General features: G+C 64.8%; 1 protein-coding gene across 1 annotated transcript; it reads left to right on the top strand.

Annotated features, from left to right (window-relative positions):
- The first annotated feature begins 4,902 nt into the window (after window positions 1-4,902).
- CDC42BPG (CDC42 binding protein kinase gamma) lies at window positions 4,903-21,496 on the top strand. Its single transcript, XM_056131564.1, has 36 exons — window positions 4,903-5,332; window positions 7,426-7,517; window positions 7,607-7,690; window positions 8,022-8,117; window positions 8,274-8,422; window positions 8,711-8,804; window positions 8,956-9,156; window positions 9,245-9,493; window positions 9,833-9,912; window positions 10,348-10,424; window positions 10,778-10,869; window positions 10,946-11,125; window positions 11,361-11,453; window positions 11,530-11,651; window positions 11,723-11,795; window positions 12,077-12,183; window positions 12,258-12,372; window positions 12,626-12,774; window positions 12,859-12,947; window positions 13,035-13,087; window positions 13,168-13,263; window positions 13,353-13,412; window positions 13,561-13,666; window positions 13,844-13,977; window positions 14,085-14,224; window positions 14,307-14,388; window positions 14,694-14,910; window positions 15,703-15,765; window positions 15,850-16,449; window positions 18,737-18,834; window positions 18,928-19,012; window positions 19,126-19,246; window positions 19,405-19,522; window positions 19,726-19,849; window positions 19,955-20,040; window positions 21,332-21,496. Exons 1-36 carry the CDS (start codon window positions 5,173-5,175, stop codon window positions 21,386-21,388), a joined length of 4,542 nt encoding a protein of 1,513 aa, XP_055987539.1. The 5' UTR covers window positions 4,903-5,172; the 3' UTR covers window positions 21,389-21,496.
- Window positions 21,497-22,753: the final 1,257 nt, after the last annotated feature.

Below are 22,753 nucleotides of genomic sequence, written 5' to 3'. Positions count from 1 at the left end.
ATCAGGTGTGGCCCAAGAACAAAACAGCAGCGGATGAGCATTCGCCTCAACTTGCATGCCTTGCAGGCGGCTGAACCCAGGTTCGATCCTCAGTATCCCATATTCCATCCCAAGCACCGCCAGAAATGATCCTGAGTGCAGAGCCAGGCGTAACCCCTGAGCGTCTCCGGGTGTAACCAAAAGCTTAAAATGCAAAACAAAAATATTTGGCACCAGCTCTAAGCCCCCTGAGCTGGAGAGGGGCATGCCCAGAGAGGTTCAGACCGGGCAGTGCCACCCAGCACTCCTGCATGCAGAGGCCTGTGGGCAACTCAGTCCTTGGAGGCTGGAGGGGCATCGGAGGGAGGGTTTGCTCCCAAGCGATGCTCAGGAGGCCTTGTGGTACCAGGGAACAAAGCAGGGTGGCCGCGTGCCAGGAGTGCGCCTCAGCCCCTGCCCTAGCCCCTCAGCGACCCCTTTAGCCAGGTCACGCCTGGTCGCCCTTGAGAGTCCCCAAGGCCAGGCCAGGCACTGCTGGTGTGGAGCCCCGGGGCCTGGCTCTGTGCGTGGCATTTGCTCCGACCACAGCCCCTGTTCTGGAAAAACACAGCAGTGAGGAGAAGCGAAGTCCCGCTGGAAACGGCCCAGGACCTCAGCAAAGGACTCTGTCCCTGCAGACAGGCGTCCTGGGGAGTGTGGGCTGCTGGCGCTGTTGGTAGTGACCCCTCTGTGCCCTGCACAGACCCGGCTGCTCACTAGGGGAGCAGTGAACCCCCCCTTAGTCTGCCCTGAGCCAGCCCTGCCCTCCGGTTCTGGTCCAAGTGTGATGGGTTCCAGCCGGCCAGTGGCTGTCACTCCCAGACGCCCAGGGCCCCCACCCCCCAGGACTGCGCTGCTTCACAGATGCAGGGGGCCCAGGCGGACAGACCCAGGTCCAGTCCCAGGCCTGACCCGGCCCTTCCGTCCGGCGTCTGCTTCCTCCTGCACCGGTGGCGGGGCGGACCCTGCCCTCTGCCTCCCTGAGGCCCGCCACCTCCAGCGAGCACAGGGCGCCTGGCCAGGGTGGGGAGAAAGGCGGGAAAACAGCCCCCCCCACCCCGCCCAGCTCCCAGAACACGCTCCGCTCCGGACGCACCGTCCCCGCAGATGCGGAGACGCCCAGGGTCACTGGCCCCGGGGGCTCGGGCCTGGCTTCCTGTGTACTGAGTGATCGATAATGATAAAAGCACGTGGGGTGCGAGGCTGGGAGCGTGGGAGCCCCTCTGCGGGGAAGGAGCCAGCGATGGGATTACCATCTGCGCCCCATTTGGAGCCGTGGGCTTCTTAGAGGCAGGACACGCCCACTGGGGGCGGCAGGGAGGGGTGCTGGGAGAAGCATCATGGGTGGGGGCCCCCCAGCCCAGCGTGCCCTCCCCCCTCTGACCAATCCCAATAAAAAACATTTCAAGGGAGCAACAGTTTAGCGGAGAGGGAGGGCACATGCCCGGTACGCAGCAGACCCAGGTTCAATCCCCGGCACCCCATATGGCCCCGCCAGGAGGGGCCCCTGAGCACAGCGCCTCAGTTGCCCTGAGCACTGCTGGTGCAGCCCCAAACAAGAACGTTTTCAGAGACCACACCCCTGTGTGCTCTGCCCAGTGTCCACCAGGGCGCCTGTCTAGTGAGCAAGGCAGCCTCGGGACCTCTGTTCTCCCGCTCCAGGCAGGTAGACCCTGCAGGACTGGCTTCTGGGCTTCTGGGCATCACGGGCTGGGCTCGGGGCACAGGAAGCCACAGATGGCCCGAGACCAGAGCCGAGGGTTGTGCTCTGGGCCAGAACGCTCTGGGACAAGGCAGGGGAGACCTGCCCTTCTCCAGAGGGGTCCCCAGGCCCAGCCCCTCCCCCTCTCACCCCCTCACGCTTTGCAGGCACCATCAGCACCTCCACCTGGCCTCCCTGTCTCCCACATATGGCCCCACATGCTGCCCAGGCGCTGCCGGGCAGTTACAGAGCCCAAGTCTGGCACCCCCTCGCTCCACCCCAGCCTCAAGATACTGTTAAGGGAGGCTCCCCCTTCTAGAAGAATCTGGAGACGATGGCGGGATCAGAAGTTATTGACACACTACCAAGCAGTGGTGCTGCGGACTTCAGGTTACCCTGCTTCACACCCCACAGCCCAGGGACTAGGGAGGGGTGGGGAGTGGGGAGCAGGGGTCAGGCCCCCACAGCGCGGGGACCCAGGGAGGGGTGGGGAGTGGGGAGCCCGGGGAGGGGTGGGGAGTGGAGAGGAAGGGTCAGACCCCCACAGCGCAGGGACCCGGGGAGGGGTGGGGAGTGGGGAGCAGGGGTCAGCCCCCCCCCACAGCGCGGGGACCCGGGGAGAGGTGGGGAGTGGGGAGTGGGGAGCAGGGGGCGGGCCCCCACAGTGCGGGGACCCAGGGAGGGGTGGGGCGTGGGGAGCCCGGGGAGGGGTGGGGAGTGGGGAGCAGGGGTCAGGCCTCCACACCGCAGGGACCAGCCAAACCCGATTCTGGCTTGGTGGGGTGGCTTGGGGCAAGAAGCAGGAGCTGGAGGAGTTTGAAGAAGGCGCAGAGGGGGTGAGGGGGGTGGGAAATGGTCTCCTTGGGGGCCCCCTGGGGGCAGGCCCCCAAGCACGGCCAGGCTGAGAGCAGATCTTCCTCTGGTGTCCATGGCACCTGCGGAAACAGAGGACAGAGCGCCACAAGTGGGTGGCACTTGCACCAGCCAATCCTGAGTCTGCTTGGGGCTGGGGGCACACACTTGGGGGGTGGGGGGCCTGGAACTCTTGGTGCGCCTGCGCAGAAGGACGAGCTCCGGCCCCCCTGACCCTGGGACGGGGCCGGATGCCCCTCCAGACCAGGAGATGGAGCCTGGCACCAGGGTGTAGCGAGAAGTGGCCCAGGGACCCCGCTTCAGCACAGCGTCGCCGAGCACCGGGGCCCAGACCCGAGGGCGACAGTCTCCTGGATTCGGCACTGGGTTCAAATTGCTCTAGTTTATTATGAATGACTTCGCTCCGGGTTTGTGACTGAAACAAGGTCACAGATCACAGGTACGGAGAGAGGCCGCTTCTGCACCTGCCAGAGAGAAGGGGCATAATAGCCACCAGCTGGAGGGAGGGAGGAGGCGAGGCAGGCTACACCCGCTGTCTGGAGGGAACAGTCCGTGCCAGGGCAGCGGCTGTCTCTGGTCTCGGGTATCTGGGGGTCTGGATGGACACAGACCCCCGAGGAGAAGCAGCAGACCCGCAGATCTCGGGCTCAGGGAGAACCTGGTGGGGCTCCAGGTCTGCGACTAATTTCTTTTTTCTCTTTGGGTCACACCCGGCGAGGCACAGGGGTTACTCCTGGCTCTGCACTCAGGAATTACTCCTGGCGGTGCTCGGGGGACCATCGGGGATGCTGGGAATCGAACCTGGGTCGGCTGTGTGTAAGGCAAACGGCCTACCAGCCATAATATCGCCCCAGCCCTCCGCGACTCATTTCTGCTCACCACTGTGGGGCTGTGAGAACCCAGGGTTCAGGGGAGCAGCTGGGATGGAGAGTGAGTCAGGATGCAGAGTCCCTTGACCACTGACCCAGGGACCACGGTGGGAGACCACGGATTAGCCCTCTACCCATTTCCCATCCCAACTTGTGGTATGAGGATGCAGCCTCCGGTGCCAGCATCAGACGCCAGCAACGGGCCTTCCACTGGTCTCTGGCGCCCCCCTGTGGCCTTGAGGGTGGACCCTTCTTCCAGGGACACCCAGGATGACACCCGAAATGCCACAGGTGAGGAAGGACAGATGGACTTGTCCAACTCTTGTCCGGAGACATAGAAGCAGTGACAAGATGTTCAGGTTTGGGCCAGAGCCCACAGCCCTGAGCCCAGCTGAGTGTCCTGGGTGACACAGTCCGGCTGTTACCCTATTTCCCCAACCTCAGAGCAGCGGACGGGAGCAAACGCGACTCCCTTTGACGCCCGTGCATGTCAGGGGCTAACCCTTGGCTTAGCACCTCACCCTCAGCAGAGGACCTCTGACCCCATCGGGGCTCCATCAATGGCTCGCCTTTGAGGAAAGCACAGATATTGGGGGCGCACAGCTAGCAGGGCGCAGGCTGACTCCTTGGTTCTGTGCTCAGAGATCACTCCCGCGGACCCGGGGGGAACTGTTGGCAGTGCTAGAGATGGAACCTGGGTTGACTGTGGGCAAGGCCAGTGCCCTCCCCGCTGGACAATCACTCGGCTGGCCTCGATCCCCCCTGCAGAGATCTTTTAATGAAAGAAGAGCGTTGGCTGCACCCACCGATTCCTTTAGTCACACCCAGGGTCCCGTGGTCTGGGGCAGCAAAGCTTGAAGACCGCTGGGCAGAAATCAGAAATCGCGCTGGCCAGACCCACCCGTCCAGCCCAGCTTGGCCCGCACGATCTCCGCGGGGCCCACTCGCACCCTAGACTTAGTCGCAGACAGTGACCAGCCCCACGGGCTGCAGGGGACAGCACCGGGGACCTCCACCTTAGTCCTTCCAAGCCTCAGTCAGTCCATCTGCCAAATGGGTGGAGCCATCCCTGCCTCCCTTACCTGTCTCCCTGATCGAATGTAACGAAAAAAGAAAATACACACACATACACCCCAAAGTCAAAGGCCAGCCAGATTTGAAATGGGGGTGCCCAGAGCGGCCACCCGGGAGGGAGCGGACTACAACTCCCATCCGGCTGCGGGGCCGCGGGCGACCCAGCCCCTCGCCCCTGAGGGGAGCGAGCGGGGCCGCGGCCCCAGGGAAGGGGAGCGGCTGTGCCCGGGTCACTCCTCCCGTCGCCGAGGGCCCCGCGCCGAGGGGGACCCTGGGGTGGCGCGAGACCCCGGGCGCCCCTCCCGGGCCCCGGGACACCCCCTGACCCCGCCCCGCCCTGGACTCGCTCCTCGGGGCCCGCCCCCCCACTTCCTGGCCGGAGGTTGGCCCCGGCCCCGCCCCCTCGCTTCTCCCATTGGCCGCCGCGCACCTGCCCGTCCGTCGGGGGGCGGGGCGGGGGGCGGGGCGCGGCGCCCAGGTGAGGGCGCGCAGCGGCCGCGGAGGAAGGTGACAGCGGGGACGGCGGGAGGGGGGCGGCCGCGCGCGGACCGTCCCGCGGGCCGACAGACGGACGGACAGAAGGGCATGCGGGAGGCCCGGCTCTAGCCCAGGCGCGGGGCTCCGGCGGCCGCAGCCATGGAGCGGCGGCTGCGCGCGCTGGAGCAGCTGGCGCGGGGCGAGGCCGGCGCCGGCCCGGGACTCGACGGCCTCCTGGATCTGCTGCTGGGGCTGCACCAGGAGCTCAGCAGCGCCCCCCTGCGGCGGGAGCGCAACGTGGCGCAGTTCTTGAGCTGGGGTGAGTGGTCCAGGGGGGAAGGGCAGGGGGAGGGCGCGCGGCCTGGGACACGCCCCCCGTCGGGACCCTCTGCCCGCCGCCGCGCTCCACGTGCAGCAGACCCACCGGCCCGCCCCCCTTCCCAGCAGACACCCCGTCCTGACCCTGACACGTGTCCCTGGACCCCCATACCCAGCTTTCCTTCGCAGATTCACGCACTCCCTCCACTCCCAGACCCTGGCGTGTGCCCACAGCACACAGCTCTGCGGACACACACAGTGTGACCCTGGGCACAAGCCCCAGACAGACGGATCGCCTCCAGAGTCCCCTAGAGGGTTCCTTCACTGACAGATCACCCCTCCGGAACCGGGAACACACACACACACACACACACACACACACACACACACACACACACACACAGAGCCCAGCTCGCAGACCCACACAGGCCTCCCCACCCTGCCTCCACCTGACCCCCACCCCCCAGCACAGGGCACTTGGACTCCCAGACTGGACATGATTCCAGATCCACCTCAATCCCTCTGATCAGGCCACCAACCAGGTTTCCTGCGGGCTGATCCCCAGGGCTGGGCGGGGTGGAGGGGGGACCTATCCGGGGGTGGGTCTGTGCCCCTTCCTGGTTAACTCTGAGTCACCGGGAGTGGCTGGCCCGGGGTGACCCTGAACCCAGTGTGGGTTCCGGTGCCAGCCTCAGGGTTCCCTGGTCACACCCAGCTGGCCCCGTGGACAGCGGTGGGAGGAAGGTCTATGTGTGTCCAGTGGGCCACCAGGGTCCCCGGCTTTCTGAGCAGGCACGGCCCAGCGGGAGCCCACAACAGGAGCCAACAGGTTGGCCCCGTTTTCCAGGCTTTCCCAGGCCCCGCCTCTGGGTCCTGCCGGTTGGGGGGATCTGCTCCTCAGGGGCGTGTGTGACCGTGTTGTCATCACCCTGGGACGCCCACACGTGTGTGGCTGTGTGCGCGCACACACATGCCCACATGCGCCCCTCCCTGCCTCCCCGGCGCCTGTGCGGGACCCCGGCGCGGGGGGTGGGGTGCGCCGTGTTGACATCTCCCCAGTAACTCCCCACCAGTGGTGACTCACGCCTCTGCTGCCCTAACTTGTCCCTGTGGCTGCCCGGAGCCCCCGGGCCCCGGAGTCAGCGAGGAGAGCAGGGAGCCTGGCTTGAGGGTCCCTGGCTCTGGGCCCCTGGCTCGAGCCCCTCCCTGGCGCTGGGCCCGGCCTGGGTCCCCCCAGGAGGCGGGCGGCTGTACCCCAGCAGCGAGAGCCGATTAATTCTGGTAATGAGGTTTGCACACCACCCCTGCTGCGGGGGTTCTGCCTGACAAACCTGTGTGGCCGCTCTCTCTCCCTCCCCCAGACCCGCCCAGCTCCCAAGGAGTGGCCCTTCTGGCAGGGGAAACTGAGGCAGGGAGTCCCATGGCCCCTGGGGCCCAACTCAGCTGATTGCTGTTCCTCGGCCTCATAGGTCCTCCCAGGGAGGTCCTGGAGGGGGTGCGGGGGGGAAACTCCCTGGCTGCAGCAGGGACACAGTGCACGAGGTGCTGGGGGCCCCCACACCTGCCTGCACTCACCCACACCCTGGGGCTCCGTATCTGGAGTCTTGTGAGAACCTGGGCAGAAGTCTCCCTGCCCGCTGATGGGGGACATGTGGGGAGCCCCGCAGAGCCCCCGCCTGGCCTGGCCTGAGCGGGTGCCTCCGGGCTGCAGGGTTCCCCCCATGCCCGCCCGCCAGCAGGGAGGTCTCTGAGGACCAGGAATGTTGTCTGTCCAGTTCCCCAAGACAGGCCTCAGCGTGGACCTGCTGGGGGCTAGAACCGTGAGCTGGGGTGCCAGGAGTATCCCCCTCGTCCGAGTGGTCGGGCAACAGGCCGGGCCATGGTCCAGGGCCCAGCGCCCCAGGTGTGGAGCCGCACAGAGTCTGGGGCTGGGGGTCTAAGGTCTGGGCTCGCCCCAACAGCCCCTGGTCGGAACTGAAGGGGCCTCGGCTCCCGCCATCCCTGGGGGCGTCTCCCGGGCTGGCCCTCCCGGCAGGTGCTCCAGACTCTCCCCAGGGATACGGGGTCCCTGAGCGCCCTCTCTGCCCCCCACAGCTGGCCCCTTCGTCTCAAAGGTGAGAGAACTGCGGCTCCAGAGAGATGACTTTGAGATCTTGAAGGTCATCGGCCGAGGGGCCTTTGGGGAGGTGAGTGTGGGGGCCGGGAGGGGAGGGGGCGGCCAGTGGCCAGAGGGCGTAGGGGGTGGCCCCGGCTGACCCGGCGTCTCTGGCTGCAGGTGGCGGTGGTGCGGCAGAGAGACAGCGGACAGATCTTTGCCATGAAAATGCTGCACAAGTGGGAAATGCTAAAGAGGGCCGAGGTCAGTCTGGGGTTCTGCAAACTGCGGCGGCTGATGGGGGAGGGGGCGGCGAGGTCTCCGGGTTGGGGCTGGATGTGGACCAGGCAGCAGCCGCCCCAGCGCCCACCCACCTCCTCCCTCCCTGGCCCCCAGTCAGCCCTTCTCCGGAGGGAGCCGCTTTGCTCCCATTTCCCTGATTGAGAACACTGAGGCCCAGAGCCACAGGCAGGGCCCTGGGCTCTGATGGGGCCACCTTGACTTGGGCTCCTCAGTCAAGTGTGTTGCCCAGGCCGTGTGCGGGTCGGGGGCTTTCCTGGCTGACCCCCACCCTCCGTGCCTATCCCTGCTGCAGACCGCCTGTTTCCGGGAGGAGCGAGATGTGCTGGTGAAGGGGGACAGCCGCTGGGTGACCTCCCTGCACTATGCCTTCCAGGACGAGGAGTACCTGGTGAGGCAGCCGGGACAAAGGCGGGTGGGGCCCGGGTCCGAGGGGAGCGCGCATAGCCTGGTTCCCCCACCCCCAAGTCTGGAGCTGGCAGTGGGAGGCGGGAAGGGGTCCAGCCAGATGCCCCCCCTCACTGCTGCTCATCTCCGCCCCCCCCAGTACCTGGTCATGGACTACTACCCCGGCGGGGACCTCCTCACCCTGCTCAGCCGCTTCGAGGACCGCCTGCCGCCCGAGCTGGCGCAGTTCTATCTGGCCGAGATGGTGCTGGCCATCCACTCGCTGCACCAGCTGGGCTACGTGCACAGGTGTGGACAGTGACCTCAGCCCAGCAGCCACTGCGATCCCTGCCCGGGACAGGGTGGGGGTGGGGGGCGCTCGGGGCTGCTGTTGTCCCCGCTTCACTGCCGCTGAGGTCAGAGCTTAGCCGAGGGACATGCCTGGTTGGAGGCGACTTGGCTGGGGTAGGGCGGGATCATCTCCAGGCCGCCAGCCCCACCTCCCGCGCCTAAGAAACCCACACCAGGTGCTCCCCATTAGCCTATACACGGGTCAAGCTCCCCCTCCCTGCTGTCTCCCCCTCTCTCTCCCCCCAGGGACGTCAAGCCGGACAATGTCCTCCTGGACATGAACGGGCACATCCGCCTGGCCGACTTTGGCTCCTGCCTGCGTCTCAACAACAGTGGCATGGTGAGAACCCCACCCGGGATCCCAGTGGGCTCCTGCGGGCTGTGGGGGGCAGACTCCTGGGGAGGAAAGGCTGTCCATCCCCGGGCAGAGGGTATGAGGCCCAGTCTGGGCCGTGGTGAGGTCCCTGGGGCCATGATCATCACCCCCACAGGTGGATTCATCCGTGGCCGTGGGGACGCCCGACTACATCTCCCCCGAGATCCTGCAGGCCATGGAGGAGGGCAAAGGTCACTACGGGCCCCAGTGTGACTGGTGGTCACTGGGGGTCTGTGCCTATGAGCTGCTCTTCGGGGAGACGCCCTTCTACGCTGAGTCCCTGGTGGAGACCTACGGCAAGATCATGAACCACGAGGTCTGGCGGGGGGCTCCAGGGTCCCGGGGCAGGGGCCCACCGAGGAGGATCCTGGATTCTCACCACACACATGGCCCCTGGCCTGCAGGACCATCTGCAGTTCCCACCTGACGTGCCCGACGTGCCGGCCAGCGCCCGAGACCTCATTCGCCAGCTGCTGTGCCGCCAGGAAGAGCGGCTGGGCCGTGGGGGGCTGGACGACTTCCGGAAGCACCCCTTCTTCGAAGGCGTGGACTGGGAGCGGCTGGCCAGCAGCACTGCCCCCTACATCCCCGAGCTACAGGGGCCCATGGACACCTCCAACTTCGACGTGGATGATGACACTGTCAGCCCCCCAGTGAGTGCGGGTCCCTCTGGAAAACCGAGGGCCCTCCCCGGCCCCACCCCACCACTCTCGCCCATCCCAAACGGTCCCCACAGCCGTTTCTGGGCGGAGGTGAGGCCTCTGGACCCCAGAGGCTCCCGGGAGCTATGGCTCACCTGTGCTGATGTGGGTTGTGCCACGGTGATGTGGGTGACCTTTGACCCTAGTGTCCCCATGAGCAGCTGTGGAAGGGGCAGGACAGCCAGCCACACCTGGGAGGCGTGTCCTCAAGGCCACATGGCGTGGTAGGGGACGGGGCCCCCAGGATGCCCTCTCGTACCCTCACTCCGTCTCTCCCGCCTCGTCGCTCAGGGGACCCTGCCACCACCATCCCACGGCCCCTTCTCTGGCCACCACCTGCCATTTGTCGGTTTCACCTACACCTCAGCCAGGTGAGCACAGCCCCTGCGGATCTGTGGGGCCTTTGAAGCTGGGCCCATGTCCCCTGGGAACCCTGCCTCCAAGTGCCCCCCACAGAACACGCCCCAAGGCTGGCCTCAGGGGGCCATGCCCACTGCTGACCATCACTTTGTGACCCGTGGAAGGGCCCAATGCGTCCCGCTCATTTGTACCCCATGGGGTTCGACTCAGGGAAGAGGAGGTACCCCCAGGGCTTCATCGGACCCCCACCTCACGGAGCCTCGTGTGAGAGGGGCTTCCGGATGTGGCTTTCCTGTGGGGAAACTGAGGCTGAAGCTTTGCGGAACCGTTTGGGCTCACGTGGCTCATAAAGGGCCACAGGAACCACCGTGCTGGGCAGTCACCTGCAGGGTGGACTAGCGACGGGGGGGGGGGTCTCTGCCCAGCATCTCGTCCTCTCTCCCCAGCCTGAGCCCCGTGAGCAGCTCGGAGCCGGTGTCAACGCTGGAGCACGAGAAGGCTGAGCTGCGCCAGAAGCTCCAAGGTCTGTCCATGCACCCAGGCCGTGGCCGCACGAAGGGGCCCTGAGGGGCGGTGGGGGGGGGGGCACTGACTGCCACAGGGGAGCTTTCAGTTGTGGGCACCCCCTCCTTGCAGAGGCCCTCAGACCACTGGGAGCTGGAGCAGCTGCCCCCGCCCATCTTCACCCCGACCCTGGCAGGCACCTGACCCCGAGTGGGGCCTGACTTAGCACTGCGGGCCAGGCTTCCATTCCCTGAATTTGCTTGTAGAAGGGGTTTCAGGATGCCCTCCCCCACCCCCACTCCACCAGGGGGAACCTGGCTGAAGCCTGGGCGGGGGTCAGGGTGTGTGGGCCTCAGTGGTGATTCTTGGCAGAGACGCTGACAGACAGCAAGACCCCCGGGCCGCAGAGCGACCGGCCCCTCGCGGGCAGCCCAGGCGAGGGTGGCCATGAGCACCTGCGGCAGGTGAGCCGGGGGGGGAGCAGACTGGGTGCCCTGTCGGGGGTCCAGGCCCTGACCCTTCCCGTGTCCCGTCCCACAGGAGCTGGCCGAGGCCCAGGCCCAGCTGCGGGCGCAGGCTCAGGAGCTCCGCAGTGCTCTCGGCCGGCAGGAAGAGCTACTCCGGGGGCTGCAGGAGGCGCAGGGGCGCGAGGAGGCCGCGACCAGCCGCGTGCAGGCCCTGAGCACACAACTAGACGAAGCCCAGGGGGCCCGGAGGGAGGTAAGCCTTGAGGGTGAGGGCATGGGGAGCTGGCGGCAGGTGGCAGTGGAAAGCTAGGGTTCTCGCCTGGAGCGGGCTGTGTATTCTCCAGCCTGAGCCATGGATACTAGGGAGGGTGGGGTGTGATGAGGGTCATGCCCCCCCACCCATGTCTGAAGCCAGATGGGGGTGCGGGCTCAGGCAGATGGGGGGGGTGGCAGGCTCAGGCCCAGCACTGGAAGCTTGTCCATCATAGCTGCAGGCACAGGTGGCCACGCTGAGTCGGGAGGTTTCACGGCTCCAGACCCAGCAGGAGCGGAGCCCCGAGAAGGAGCGCACCCCAGTCAAGGTGAGGTTTCCTCCCTGCCCAGGGAATGTCCCTCTGGGCCAGGTCCCTGGCCCTGACCCTGCACCGTATCCTCCAGAACGTGCACACGGCCGCAGAGACCAACGGCACAGGGGCAGCCCCGAGTGGCCCCCAGGAAGTCCAGCTCAGGCGGGAGCTGGCTGCACTGCAGACACAGCTGGAAGAGGCCCGTGGCCAGGGGTGAGCAGGGTCCCTGGAGGCCGGGCAGGGGGAGCCAGGCTGGGACCAGGCGGTCACCCTCTGCTCCCCAGGTCCCAGGGCAAGGAGGAGGCCCTGTGCCGGCTGCAGGAGGAAAACCGGAGGCTGAGCAGAGAGCAGGAACGGGTGAGTCGGGCAGGTGGGGGCAAGAGACAGACTGGACAGCAGGGGGACGGGGGCGGGGGGGTTGGACAGACGGCAGGACAGAGTGGGGAGACAGCAGGGACAGGCAGTGGGACGGAGGAGAGAGGCAGACAGACGGCGGGACAGGGATGGAGAGAGAGGCAGACAGCCTGGGGTCCCTGGAGCAGGCTGTGTCCACCCTGCAGTGCCGGTGGTTGGTGGGCAAGCAGGGGTGTCCCCAGGCTGCTGGACCCTCAGGAGCCCCGTTTCCTTCCGGCCCCCAGCTGGTAGAAGAGCTGGAGCGGGAGCAGCAGAGCAAACAGCGGCTGGAGGGCGAGCGGCAGGAGACGGAGAGCAACTGGGAAGCCCAGATTGCCGACATCCTCAGCTGGTGGGTGCCGGGTGGGCGCGGGCTGGGCCAGGGGTTGAGCAGCCCAGGCCATAACCCTCACCCCTTTCCATCAGGGTGAATGACGAGAAGGTGTCCAGGGGCTACCTGCAGGCCTTGGCCACCAAGATGGCTGAGGAGCTCGAGTCCCTGCGCAACGTGGGCACCCAGACGCTCCCTTCCCGGCCGCTGGTGAGCCCCGTGCCCGAGGTAGAGGGTGTGGGGGACCCTGCTCTCCCCCAGCGAGTCGGCCGAGCTCCAGCAGGCAGCAGGACTGAGGCCTCGGGTGTCGAAGTCTCTCCGGGTGGTGCTCAGACCGTGGCCACCACTATGCTCCATCCTTGGGGCTGTCGCCCTGGATGCGGGGAGGTGCCAAGCCTGGCCAGGGCCATGAGGAGCCATGTGCTCCAGAGCACGGGCCCTGACGCAGCACCCTGGCCCTCAGGACCACCAGTGGAAGGCCCGGCGGCTGCAGAAGATGGAGGCCTCAGCTCGGCTGGAGCTGCAGTCGGCCCTGGAGGCCGAGATCCGCGCCAAACAGGCACTGCAGGAGCGGCTGACGCAGGCGCAGGCGGCGCAGCTGCAGAGCGAGAGGTAAGGGCCGAGGCCATGGGGGCTGCGGAGGGACCTCTGACCCCGGCAAAGCCAGGCGAGCCCTGATCACCTGGCCCGCCACAGCCGTCTGCAGGAGGCTGAGAAGCGGAACCAGGGGCTGCAGCAGGAACTGGCAACGCTGCGGGAGGAGCTGCAGGCCCGCAGGGCTGGCGGTGAGTGTTATGGGCACACCCCTGGGCCGAGGTGGCAGCACCCGGGCTCCCCAGAAGGAGCCGCAGTGACCCCCACCCTCTCTGCAGACTCGAGAACCTTCAACGCCTTGATTCCCTTCCTGACCTTCCGGAACTCGGAGGTGAGACTCCAGCACGGGGCTCGCTCTGGGGGTGCCCGTCCCAGGGAGGAGGTCCTTGATTTCGCCCCACCCCTCTGCAGAAGGACACCGCCAAGGACCCTGGCATCTCACCAGAGACCCCGAAGGGGCTGGAGCCAGAGCTGAGGCCCGAGGGCCGCCGCAGCCTGCGCCTGGGGGTGAGGACGGATGGGCGTCCACGGTTGGGGGGCCGACTCCCCTTCTGCCAGGGCCCACCTTACCTCTTCGCTTGCCCCCGATCCTGCAGGCTATGTTGCCCAGAGCGCCAGCCGCGGCCACCTCACCCACAGATGGTCAGCCTGCCAAGGTGAGCTCCCTGGGATGTGGAGTACAGGACTTTTGAGGGGCACCACCCCAGATAGGCCCACCCTGCCTGACCCCTGGGGGTGGCCTGGGGGGTGGGGGTGGGGTGACCAGGCGTTAGGGCCGTAACTTGCCCCCCCCCCCCCCCCCAGCCCGGCTCTCACACGCTGCGTGCCCGGAGCTTCCCCGCCCCCACCAAGTGCCTACGCTGCACGTCGCTGATGCTGGGCCTCGCCCGCCAGGGCCTGGGCTGTGATGGTAAGCATCCCGCATCCTGCCCTCACCCCCGGTCCCCGGCTGTCCCTCTTCACACCCCAGATTCTCTGGTCTCGCCCAGAAGGTGCTGGTGACACTGGGGCCAGCGTGGCCCCTGGAGGGGGCTGGAACTGCCCCCGCCAGCCACACACCACCAGCCTGTCCTCCCTTTCCTTGCAGTCTGCGGCTACTTATGCCACTGGGCTTGTGCCTCCCAGGCACCCCCCTGCCCCGTGGCCCCCGACCTCCTCCGCACAGGCCTGGGAGTGCATCCTGAAACGGGCACGGGCACAGCTTACGAGGGCTTCCTGTCGGTGAGTTGGGGGCGGCGGGGGTGGCCGAGTGTTGGGCAGGGGTGGTACCCGCCGTGGGGAGATCGGGGGGACCGCGGGGAGGCTAGCCATCATGGCGCTCCTTGCAGGTGCCCCGGCCGTCGGGGGTGCGGCGGGGCTGGCAGCGGGTGTTTGCCGCCCTCAGCGACTCCCGCCTGCTACTGTTCGATGCCCCCGACTCGCGGCTCAGCCCGGCCAATGGCGCCCTTCTGCAGGCTCTGGATCTGAGGTGGGTGCTGGGCAGGGCAGGCGCCAGAAGCAGGGAGATGGCCAGAGGCCGGCAGTTCTGACCCGCTCTGGGGTCCTCACAGGGACCCTCAGTTCTCAGCCACCCCTGTCCTGGCCTCTGACGTCATCCACGCCCAGACCAAGGATGTACCACGCATTTTCAGGGTAAGTATGGGGGGAGGGGGCGCTGGTTCTTTGCTCCTCCTGCCCCCCTATGAGCGTCCTGGTGCTCTGAGGTGACCCCCCGCAGCTGCTTTCTGATCCTCCCTACTGGGTTTGGCTCCCTCTGCTCAGAACTCCCACTCCCCGCTTCCTCCTGGTCACCCCACTCCTCCTGGCGAGAATGTCTCTTCCTTGGAGGGGGGGACACCCCGGAGCCTGGGGTAGGGGCTCCAACAAGCCTCAGGGGTCTTTCGGGTGCTTGTCTGACTCCCCTCCCCAGCACCCACTGGCCTGGGTTCTGCCCACAGGTGGCGGCTTCACAGCTGACGGTGCCCCCAGCCACGTGCGTGGTGCTGCTGCTGGCCGAGAGCGCGCAGGAGCGGGAGCGCTGGCTGCAGGTGCTGGGTGAGCTGCGGAAGCTGCTGCAGGACGCGCGGCCCCGGCCCCGGCCCGTGTATGTGCTCAAGGAGGCCTATGACAATGGGCTCCCGCTGCTGGCACAGACGCTCTGCGCCGCCGTGCTCGGTGAGCCACCGCGCGGGATCATCACCCCTTGCTGGCCCCCGCTCTCCTCGGGGGTTCAGGCGCAGGGGACCTGGGTCCCATTAGCTGTTTCCTGGTCTCCACGTCAGCTTGTCCCCAGAGCTCTCAGGAGTGACGAGAGTGGCTTTCTGGGCAGCAAGACCGTGCCAGGGGCTGGAGTGGAGTCCCCAGGTTCAATTCCAGCACTGCCTGGTTTCCCCGCCACCATTGGGGCAGCCCCCTGGGCACTGCTAGACCCGAGCAGTCCCCAGCTAAGTGTCACCGGGAATGACCCTGTGCCTCCGCTGTGGGGTAACTGGGGACCCCAACTCTGGCTCCTACAGGGCTGCCAGTTCAACTGGGAGACTAGAGAAGGGGCAGGGCAGGTCTCCGAGGTGGCCTCTTCTCTGGCCAGTGGGGGCCTCCCTGGGCGAGCCCACAGGACAAGAGCCTCAAGGGACACTGCAGGGGGAGCCCCCAGGTCAGTCAAGGTGAGGGGCTCTGCCAGTGTGTGTCCACTTCCTATGCAGCCTGAGCAGCTCTGTGAGGAACACATCCTATTGTCCCCTCTCTCCATCCAGGGAAACTGAGGCCGGAGAGGGGGCATCTCCCAGCATGGGTGGTGGGTCTCCCTCTCTCCTGCCCCCCTGGCCCTTCCCTGCTAGAGCCAGAAGAGCCTGAAGGAAACGGGTCCAGAGACACAGGGACGCTGGTCACTGTTCCCAGGTTTGCAGGAGAAGGTGACAAGTAGCATGGGTGGGAGTTGCTTCTGACCTTGCCCCCCTGTTCCCCCAGACCAGGACCGACTCGCCCTGGGCACCGAGGAGGGGCTCTTTGTCATCCATCTCCGCAGCAATGGTAGGTGCCGGCCTGGCACGGGCAGGGGTGCCCCGAGGGCCAGTGCTGGGACATCTCCTCACCCCCCCTGCTGTGATCCCACAGACATCTTCCAGGTGGGTGAGTGCCGGCGGGTGCAGCGTCTGGCCGTGAGCCCCACGGCGGGCCTGCTGGCGGTGCTTTGCGGCCGTGGCCCCAGTGTGCGCCTCTTTGCCCTGACGGAGCTGGAGAGCGCGGACGCCACAGGATTCAAGATCCCGGAGTCGCGGGGCTGCCAGGCGCTGGCGGCTGGGAGCATCCTGCAGGCCCGCACCCCCGTGCTCTGCGTGGCCGTCAAGCGCCAGGTGCTGTGCTACCAGCTGAGCCAGGGCCCGGCTCCCTGGCAGCGCCGCATCCGCGAGCTGCAGGCACCAGCGCCCGTGCAGAGCCTGGGGCTGCTGGGAGACCGGCTGTGCGTGGGCGCGGCTGGCACCTTCACCGTCTACCCGCTGCTCAATGAGGCCGCACCCATAGCCCTGGGAGCCGGGCTGGTGCCCGAGGAGCTGCCACCGTCCCGCGGGGGTCTGGGCGAGGCGCTGGGCGCCGTGGAGCTGAGCCTAAGCGAGTTTCTGCTGCTTTTCACCACTGCCGGGGTCTACGTGGACAGCGCTGGCCGCAAGTCTCGCGCCCACGAACTGCCGTGGCCAGCAGCGCCCACGGGCTGGGGTAAGACCTGTTCTGGGGGAGTTTGGGGAGGGGTTAGACGCCAGCAGGTCATTCCACATGTCAGAGGAAAATTCGGTCTTCCGCAAACTCCTGAACTTGGCTTTGAAGGCCCTTGTGTCATTCCAGCCTGTTTCCCCTGCCAGGGCTTGATCTTTATTGTTTATTTTGTTTGGGGGCCACGCCCAGCGGTGCTCAGGGCTCAGTCCTGGCTCTGTGCTCAGAGATTACTCCCGGCAGCGCTTGGGGAACAATATCTGGTGCCAGGGATCAACCCTGGCAAGAGCCCTGCCCATTCTGCTGTCGCTCTGGCCTTCAGGGCTTGTTCTTGAGCTTGTCCTTCTATGCCCTCTGCTCTTCACTTCTTCTCTTCTTTTTTGTTATTTGCTTTTTGGGTGACACCTGGCAATGCACAGGGGTTACTCCTGGCTCTGTACTCAGGAATTACTCCTGGCGGTGCTGAGGGGACCATATCGGATGCTGGGAGTCGAACCCGGGTCAGTCGTGTGCAAGGCAAACGCCCTACCCACTATTCTACTGCTCCTGCCCCCTGCCTCTTCTTTTTGTACTTGGAAAACTCCTCACTGAATCGGCTTACGTCCTGGGCCTGGTGGGGGTGGGGAGGGGCTCACTGAGCTGAGCACAGGGTTTGCATGCCGGAGCCCGAGTTCACTCCCCAGCACCGTGGTGGCTTGAAGTCCAAAACAGCAAAACGAACCAGAGCCAGAGAGAATCCAGGGGTTAAGGTATTTGCCTTGTACACAGCCAACCCCAGTTCAGTCCCCGGCACTCCCAACAGGAGTGATCCCTGAGCACAGAGCCAGGAGTCAGCCCAGCACACCACAGGGTGCAGACCAGCCCGTGTTGTGGTCGGCAGTATGGTGTGGCATCACGCCACCATGTTCCAGCTAACAGTGGCCTGCACATGTGCACGGTGCTGGTCGCCTCTGCCCCATGTTTCCAAGTTCCGGTGTGTGTGGTAGGCAGTCCCGTCCGGTCTGGTTCTGTGTAATTATAGACTCCGATGTTTGCACAACAACAAAACCACTCTGGATGGGTGCTCAGGTGTGTCTGCCCTCAGGGGTTGCGTGTCTATACTGTTTGCCTGATGTCACCTGTCCCTCGCTCCCCCACCTCTGCCCGCCCCACCCCCCTGGGGACCTGCAGCCTGCAGAATGGAATGGCACCATTGCCTTTCCCATTGCTCATCCCCAGCCCAGGCCAGCACATGCCGGATCTCTAAGTGAATGAATGAATTGAACGGACATGTGGGCCAGTGTGGGAGACTGAAGCATTTAGGGGAAACTGGTGAAGGAGAGGAAGGAGATGTGGGGTGATCGCTTCGAGGGGAGGGGGGGTTCCATCCCTAGTACCGCACGGTGCCCTCGGCACCACCAGGGCCGGCTCAAAAACAGCAAAGGGGCTGGAGAAATAGCACAGCGGGTAGGGCGTTTGCCTTGCATGCGGCCGACCTGAGTTCGATTCCCAGCATCCCATATGGTCCCCTGAGCGCCGCTAGGAGTAATTCCTGAGTGCAGAGCCAGAAGTAACCCCTGTGCATTGCCGGGTGTGACCCAAAAAGCAAAAAAAGAAAAAAAACACTGGGGGCTGGAGTGACAGCACAGCAGGTAGGGCGTTTGCCTTGCACGTGGACGACCCGGGTTCGATTCCCAGCATCCCATATGGTCCCCTGAGCGCCGCCAGGAGTAATTCCTGAGTGCAGAGCCAGAAGTAACCCCTGTGCATTGCCGGGTGTGACCCAAAAAGCAAAAAAAGAAAAAAAACACTGGGGGCTGGAGTGACAGCACAGCGGGTAGGGCGTTTGCCTTGCACGTGGACGACCTGGGTTCGATTCCCAGCATCCCATATGGTCCCCCGAGCACCGCTAGGGGTAATTCCTGAGTGCAGAGCCAGGAGTAACCCCTGTGCATCGCCAGGTGTGACCCAAAAAGCAAAAAAAAATAACACAGCAAAGTGTGGGAACTGGGAAAGAGACGGGCTGGGTCACCAACATCTGGGACGGGGAAGGTGGGGGTGTGTGTGTGGGTGCTGGCAAAGAGGCTGCAGGTGGCCCCAGACTGCCAGGGCATGGAGGAAAGTATGCTGAGTGGTTAGAACTATGCCCGGCACGGCCCAGCTCCCTGAGCCCTTCAGGACGGTTATCTCTGATCTCTCCTGACCTTGGGCGGGGCGGCCCCCAGAGTCCAAGGGCTGTGGAAGCGCCCGCGGTGGTGTTGGCAGGGCACGGGGCGTTGCCGTGGTAACGGGAAGGGGTGGCCTCGTCCTGCAGGCTACGCGGTCCCCTACCTGACAGTGTTCAGTGAGAACGCCCTCGACGTGTTCGACGTGAGGCGAGCGGAATGGGTGCAGACCGTGCCCCTCAAGAAGGTGAGGTGGGGGGGGCCTCCCACCCGGGGGGCCGGCCCTGGGTGGGCGCCCGCGGGAACCTGGCGTCAGTGACCTCCGTGCCCGCTGCCTCAGGTGCGACCCCTGAACCCAGAGGGCACCCTGTTCCTCTACGGCACCGAGAAGGTCCGCCTGACCTACCTCAGGAACCAGCTGGCAGGTGAGGGAGTGTGGGAGTGGGCTGAGGTGGGCGACGCGGGGTGGGGGAGGGGGTGGCGGGGACCCCCCTGGGGGCTTGGGAGCAGCGCCCAGCTCTCTCTGCTCCTCCCCCAGAGAAGGACGAGTTCGACATCCCCGAGCTCACCGACAACAGCCGGCGCCAGCTGTTCCGCACCAAGAGCAAGCGCCGCTTCTCCTTCCGCGTGTCTGAGGAGCAGCGGCAGCAGCAGCGCAGGTGCGCCTGCGCCGCAGGGAGCCGCGGGGCGGGGCCTGAGTGTGGGGCGGGGCCTCGTCATGGGCGGGGCTATCAATCCCGCCCCCGGGCTGACCGTCCCAGGGAGAGGCGAGAAGCCGCTGAACTGTCCCCGCTGGTCCACCCCCTCCACCCCACAGGGAGATGTTGAAGGACCCATTTGTTCGCTCTAAGCTCATCTCAGCGCCCACCAACTTTAACCACCTGGTGCATGTGGGCCCTAATGATGGGAAGCCCGCCCCCAGGAACCCGTCCTCGGTGAGTGCTCGGGAACCAATCACGAGCTCCCCCTGTGAGGCTGGGCCAATCACAGGTCTCCTGGTGCTTTCCAACCAATCAGGCCTTGGGTCACCTGAAAGAGCCGGGATATGCCTTGACCACCTGGGCTAGGGGTCCCCTTGCCGTTTCCTTTCCCTGGTCAATCGTGTCTGAGCAGCTCCTTCACGTTGTCACCCCAACAGGCTCCTGAAGAGAAGGGCCGAGGTGGCCGCAGCTCAGGCCCACAGCGACCCCATAGCTACTCAGAATCCCCGCGGCGCCCAGCGTCCATGGGCAGTGAAATGCTCAGTGCGGTTGCCGACTCGAGTAAGGACCAGCCTGCAACTCCCAACCCCCAGCAAAGCCCCTACCTGCGCTGGCTCCCCCAGATCTCACCTTGTGTTTTTACCCTCTTACCCTGCTCCTGAACAGTGAAACGGAAGCCTTGGACGTCTCTGTCCAGCGAGTCTGTGTCCTGCCCCCAGCGGTCTCTGAGCCCTGCAGTGTCGCTGGTGCAGGTGAGCCCTGGGGCCACCCCTTCGCTGTTCCTGGGACTCTGCCATGCTGCCACTTAGGGCTGAACGCCGGCCAAGCCTGTCCCTGCCCAGGAGCGTGAGGGACAGAAACTCTTAGCAGTTGCGCCCAACAGCGCCTGGAGGTGGGTGAGCCTTGTGGGGCCGCTCAGATTTGGAGGGTCCCTGGGCGGACACCCAGCCTCCCTGTGCTGGTCCCACCTTTAAGATGAGCTTGCAGGCTAAAGAGATAGTTTTGTGGGTTACTCTCTGCTGGCCTGGGTTCAATCCCTGGCATTCCATATGGTTTCTCCATATGCACACACGCCCGGTACCGTCAGGAGGGATTCCTGAGTGCAGAACCAGGAGTAAGCCCTGAGCACCGCTGGGTGGCCAAAAAAAAAAAAAAGTGAGCTTGCGACTGGAACTCCTGTTTGGGGTAACACCAGCCACATATCACAGAGGAGGAATTCTGGGATGCTTTTATTCGGGGGTTGGGGCACACTTTGGGATTCCCAGGGGTCGCTCTGAGAACCATGTGGTGTGGAGTACATTGAATTCTCCCCAGCCCTCTACTTGGGATCCTTAGCAGAGCCCCTGAGAGAGATGTGGGGGACAGGAGGACGCAGCCCCTTTCACGAGGAGCTCAGAAGGCGCTGCTGGGAGGTGCCACGGTGTCAGCTGCCACCCTGCTCTCAGCCTGTCCAGTCCCCAGAGCCTTGGGACTTGCCTTATTTTTTTTGCCTCAGGCTTTTGCCCTGCTGACCCCCCTTTCGTCCAGCTGTGCGCCCAGGCTGCCCTCCACGCTGCCCGGTCAGCTGCTCACTGCTTTGCTGCTGCCCCCTTGGGCATGCCACTTGCTCCAGCCCCGTCCTCACGGCTCCGACTGGACCCTGCTTTCATGAGGCATCTGGTCGCTGGACTCAAAGTTTTTCTTCTCAAGTATAGCTTTTTTTTTTTGCTTTTTGGGTCACACCTGGCGATGCTCAGGGCTTCTTCCTGGCTCTGCACTCAGGAATGAGTGCTCAGGAAACCTTATGGGATGCCGGGGATTAAATCCAGGTTTGCTGCGTGCAAGGCAAAAGCCCTCTCCACTGTGCTATCGTTCCATTCCCGAGTACAGCATGTTTGATGATTGCAGGGGAGGGAGTAGGGGGTGAAGGGGGCTCGGATGTGGATTCCGGGGTCACATCGGTGCCCGGGTTCTTCTGTCTCTTCTGCATCCTCCAGAGATGCCGCTGAGGAGGAGGGCGCGGCACCCCTCCCCCCCAGCCCTCACTTCTTCCCCTTCCTCCAGGTCTCCGAACGGCCCCGGAGCCTCCCCCCAGCCCCCGAATCCGAGAGCTCCCCTTGATTGCTCTGCAGGACCCACCCCAATCCTGAACAGAGCACGGAAAGAGCAGAAAACGTGAAGAGGCCGGAATCCGGCGGGTCCGGATGGACTCAGGGAGGACATAGGTGGGACAAGAGACAAGGAGACGGGCTGGGGCCCCAGCACTCGGGGCTGGATGCCCAACTCATGTTTCTGTCCTTCCCTCTGCTCAGCCCCAACCTGTGATCGCTGCTGGGGACAGAATACGCCCCCATTCGGCCTGGGTACCCTAGCGGGACCCGCTGTGCCAAAGCTCCCGTGTCCAGTGCCAAGTTTCAGAAGGCCTCTAAGAATCAGGGTGGACAAAGACGGGGTTCCCGGGGCAGTCGGGCGTCCTGATTGAGGACTGTCGAGCCATGGGTTGAGGCCAAGTTGGGGCACATCCCTGTCTGCTCAGGCCCAGGGAGAAGCCACGCTCCGAGCCCAGAGCGGAGAGAGCTGAAGAGGAAAAGAGGGAAGGGAAAGTGAGTCAGGAGGGAAGAGGAGAGAGAAAGAAGAGGGATGGGAGGAGGCGGAAGTCGAAGAAGAAGGACGAGGTGAAGAAGGAAGAGGAAAGAGGAAGGAACATGGGGGGACCTTGAAGAAGAGGAGAGAAGACGGGGGACAGGAGAGGAGTAGCTGGTGGGGGGGTGGGAGATTGGAGCACATGACTGTTTGCCATCTGCCCAGAGGACAGGGCAGGATGCAAGGGCATGGGGGGGTATTTATAAGGGCCACCTGTGGGGAGATGGGCACCCCTGCATGGTCCGCAGGCACATCTGGCCTTCCCAGGCACAGGGGGGTCCTTTCCAAGCTTCAGCCAACTGTGTATTAGGGAGTTTAGGGGCATTTTATTATTGATCATATTATTATTGTTATTATATTGCTATTTTTATTAAACTTCCCCTACTGATAAGTGGGGTGCAAAAAAGATATTTATCCTCTCAGACGCTCTGTTCCCGGCTGGGATCAGGCCTGACTCCATGAGACAGTACGGAAACAATAAAGAACTTTCGAAGCCACCCTCCTCCCTGCCTGACTTTCTCCTCCCGGGGTTCAGGGGGGGAATCAGGATGAAACACACATCTGGCTATAACCATGTCCAAAAAATATTCTCCCTGGAGGGCTGGAGTGATAGCACAGCGAGTAGGGCGTTTGCCTTGCACGCGGCCAACCCGGGTTCGATTCCCAGCATCCCATATGGTCCCCCGAGCACTGCCAGGAGTGATTCCTGAGTGCAGAGCCAGGAGTAACCCCTGTGCATCGCCAGGTGTGACCCAAAAAAGAAAGAAAAAGTTTCTCTCTGGGACTGGAGTGATAGTACAACAGGGAAGCCGCGTGCCTTGCATACTGCCAACCCGGGTTCAA

Source organism: Sorex fumeus, unplaced genomic scaffold (genome assembly GCF_029834395.1).
Source record: "Sorex fumeus unplaced genomic scaffold, SorFum_2.1 ptg000093l, whole genome shotgun sequence".
Lineage (NCBI taxonomy): Eukaryota > Metazoa > Chordata > Mammalia > Eulipotyphla > Soricidae > Sorex > Sorex fumeus.
This window is presented reverse-complemented; position numbering and strand designations above follow the sequence as displayed.